The sequence below is a fragment of the Formica exsecta genome, unplaced genomic scaffold (assembly GCF_003651465.1).
Source record: "Formica exsecta isolate Colony F162 unplaced genomic scaffold, ASM365146v1 scaffold322, whole genome shotgun sequence".
In the NCBI taxonomy this organism is placed as follows: Eukaryota; Metazoa; Arthropoda; class Insecta; order Hymenoptera; family Formicidae; genus Formica; species Formica exsecta.
The window spans coordinates 256-3,440 of NW_021850476.1; the positions used below are offsets into that span (position 1 = coordinate 256).

The 3,185-nt window shown below is 29.6% G+C and overlaps 1 protein-coding gene across 1 annotated transcript in view; it reads left to right on the forward strand.

The window, feature by feature from the left end:
- Positions 1-282: 282 nt before the first annotated feature.
- The window catches only part of LOC115238154, a gene marked incomplete at its 5' end in the record, with an annotated part of 38,782 nt that continues 35,879 nt past the window's right edge, over positions 283-3,185 (forward strand). The window contains 4 exons of the mRNA XM_029811742.1: positions 283-540; positions 1,079-1,972; positions 2,087-2,095; positions 2,183-3,001. Of these exons, the coding sequence (XP_029667602.1) occupies positions 283-540; positions 1,079-1,972; positions 2,087-2,095; positions 2,183-3,001 (1,980 nt within the window). The remainder of the gene's footprint in view (positions 541-1,078; positions 1,973-2,086; positions 2,096-2,182; positions 3,002-3,185) is intronic.

Below are 3,185 nucleotides of genomic sequence, written 5' to 3' on the forward strand. Positions count from 1 at the left end.
GTATTAATATTGTTCAGTATTATTAAATATATCGTTAAATATTATTAAGAAATATTATTAAAAATTATTGATATTATTTAATTTATTTAGTTTTAAGAGAGAGAGAGAGAGAAGAGAAAGAAAGAGCGAAGGCAAAAGACGGCAAGTTTATTTAAAATTATACCGTTAGTCCAGCACAAACAGAATTATATCATTTACGATTATTATTACTCACAGTAAAGCGGGCTACAAGTTTTAATGATTTGAGAACTGTAAATGGAGAATTTTGTCTATCATTTTCAGCAGCATGTTTGGCATTAGGTTTAATCGAAGATGATGATGAATGGAAACGAGCTATGAATGAAGCTGTTGGATGGATGATGCCTCGACAACTTTGTAGATTATTTGTGCGAATATTATTACATTGTCAGTCACTACATCCTGAAGATTTGTGGGAAAATTTTCAAGTAGCAATGTCTGTGGATTACGTTCTACATTTTGGTATTTTACAAGGACAAAATAAAGCTTATGCGCAAATTAATAGTATGCTTCGTACTGAAGGTAAAAGTTTATTAAATGTTACATTACATTATAACTGTGATAAACAAATTAATAAAATTTATTCAAATTTCATATATATACATTTATTTTGAAAAATACATATGTTATCTCCGTAATAAAGATTTTCAAAGATTATTATTCAAATTGCTTTTAAATAAATTTTCAATATGAAAAAAGTCTACTTTAACAATATGTTTAATCATAATTAGCTTATTATATCTTAAAAGATTCAATTAAAATCTATTGATATTGATTAAATATTTATACCAGTAAAAAGTTATTTATTAATAATTATTATAATTGTAATTATAATAAATAATATATACACATTATTATAAGAAACTAGAAGATGCTTATCCTTATTATCGTAGACGAGATAATGGTAGAAATTTTGAACGTCCTGGTGAATATATAGTCGATAATCGTTTAATCGTTACATATTGCCCTATTTTATCGATTATATTTAATTGTCATATTAACGTTGAAATAGTTTCAAGTATCAAATCAGTTAAATATCTGTATAAATATATTTACAAAGGACACGATGTTGCTGCTATAACAATTGAGCCAATAACAGAAAATGTAATTATTGATCATGATGAGATACGTGAGTTTATAGAAACTCGCTATGTTGGACCTGTAGAAGCCAGTTGGCGTATACTTGGGAAAAAGCTACAAGATAAAAGCCATACCATAATGCGTTTACCAGTTCATCTTCCTAATGAACAAAACGTTATAATTGAAAACGAAGCCATTGAAGAGGCAATGACTTCTGCTTTAAATCAAGCTACAATGTTGATTGATTATTTCTCATTAAATTCTCGCGACGAAGAAGCAAGACAATATTCATCTGTAGAAATTCCATGTTATTATACGTTTAAAAAAGAGAAAATCAATGGTAGAAATGTATCGCATTGGATTAAACGCAAAAGTCATTATAATTGTATAGGACGAATGTATTCCGTTAGTCCAACACAAACAGAATTATTTCATTTACGACTATTATTACTCACTGTAAAGGGAGCTAAAAGTTTTATTGATTTAAAAACTGTAAATGGAGAAGTTTGTCAATCATTTTCAGCGGCATGTCTAGCTTTAGGTTTGATTGAAGATGATGATGAATGGAGACGAGCTATGAACGAAACTGTTGGATGGATGATGCCAAGACAACTTCGTAGATTATTTGTACGTATATTATTACATTGTCAACCATTGCATCCTGAAGAGCTATGGGAAAATTTTAAAGTAGCAATGTCGGAAGATTATGTACGACACTTTGGAATGTTACAAGGACAAATAAAAGCATATGCGCAAATTAATGCTATGCTGTGTGCTGAAGGCAAAAGTTTGGCTGATTTTTCACAAATGGAACAATTGCAAGAAAATAACGAAGAACATGATTATGTGACAATTGAAGAAGCTATAGAAGTTGGTGTCAGACAATATGAACAATTAAATGACAAACAGAAAGAAATAGTAGATCTTATATTAAATAGATTAGACAATAATAATCACAATAGTAATTGTTTTTATATCGATGGTCCAGGTGGTTCAGGTAAAACGTTTACATATACAACTATCTATCACTTAGCCAAAATTCGTAATAAACATGTATGTACAATGGCTTTTACGGGCATTGCAGCGACATTGTTGCCAGCAGGAAAAACGGTTCATAAGACATTTGGATTGCCGGTTCCATTATTTGCTGATTCATCATCTAGCATTAAAATCCAATCAAAGGAAGCTCAATATTTGAAAAAAATAAATATTTTTATTTGGGATGAAGCGCCAATGGCACCACGATATGCTCTAGAGATTATGGATCGAACATTGCGTGACATCATGAATAATAATTTACCTTTTGGTGGAAAAATTATTGTATTAGGTGGTGATTTTAGGCAACTTCTTCCTATTAAAATACATGGTACCCGATGTGAAATCGTGAATCTTTCCATCAAATTTAGTCCTAATTGGAAACATTTTATAAGTTTCTCTTTAACGGAAAACATGAGAGTTCTCCCAGAGGAAACTGAATTTGCAAAATTTCTATTGGATTTGGGAGATGGCATATTAAATGATTCTAATGATAATATACAACTTCCGGATTATTGTATTGCACCCATTAGTGCTGATATTGTAGAAGATATATATGGTGATCTAATACGAAATAAAGAATTTAATAAAATGGCTAAGTGTGCAATACTTTCTGCAAGAAATGCTGATGTCGAAGAAATTAATAAACGAGTTGTTGAATTATCAGATATATCTGAGGAACAAATTTATACAAGTACAGATAGTACTGAAAATTGCGGTGATAATTGTGATATTAATGAAGTTTTACTACCAGAATATTTAAATACTTTATCTCCATCATCTCTTCCTTCTTATGAATTACGTTTAAGACCGAATTGTATCATTATGTTGATTAGAAATCTCAGTATCAATGAAGGTCTTTGCAATGGTACAAGATTAATGATTATAGAACTTGCTGATCATTTATTGAAATGTAAAATCTTAACGGGTGATAAAGTAGGAGATATCGTTTTCTTGAACCGTATAACATTATATTGCGAAAATATATATCCTTTTACTTTTAAAAGAAGACAGTTTCCGATAAAATTAGCTTTTGCTATGACAATTAATAA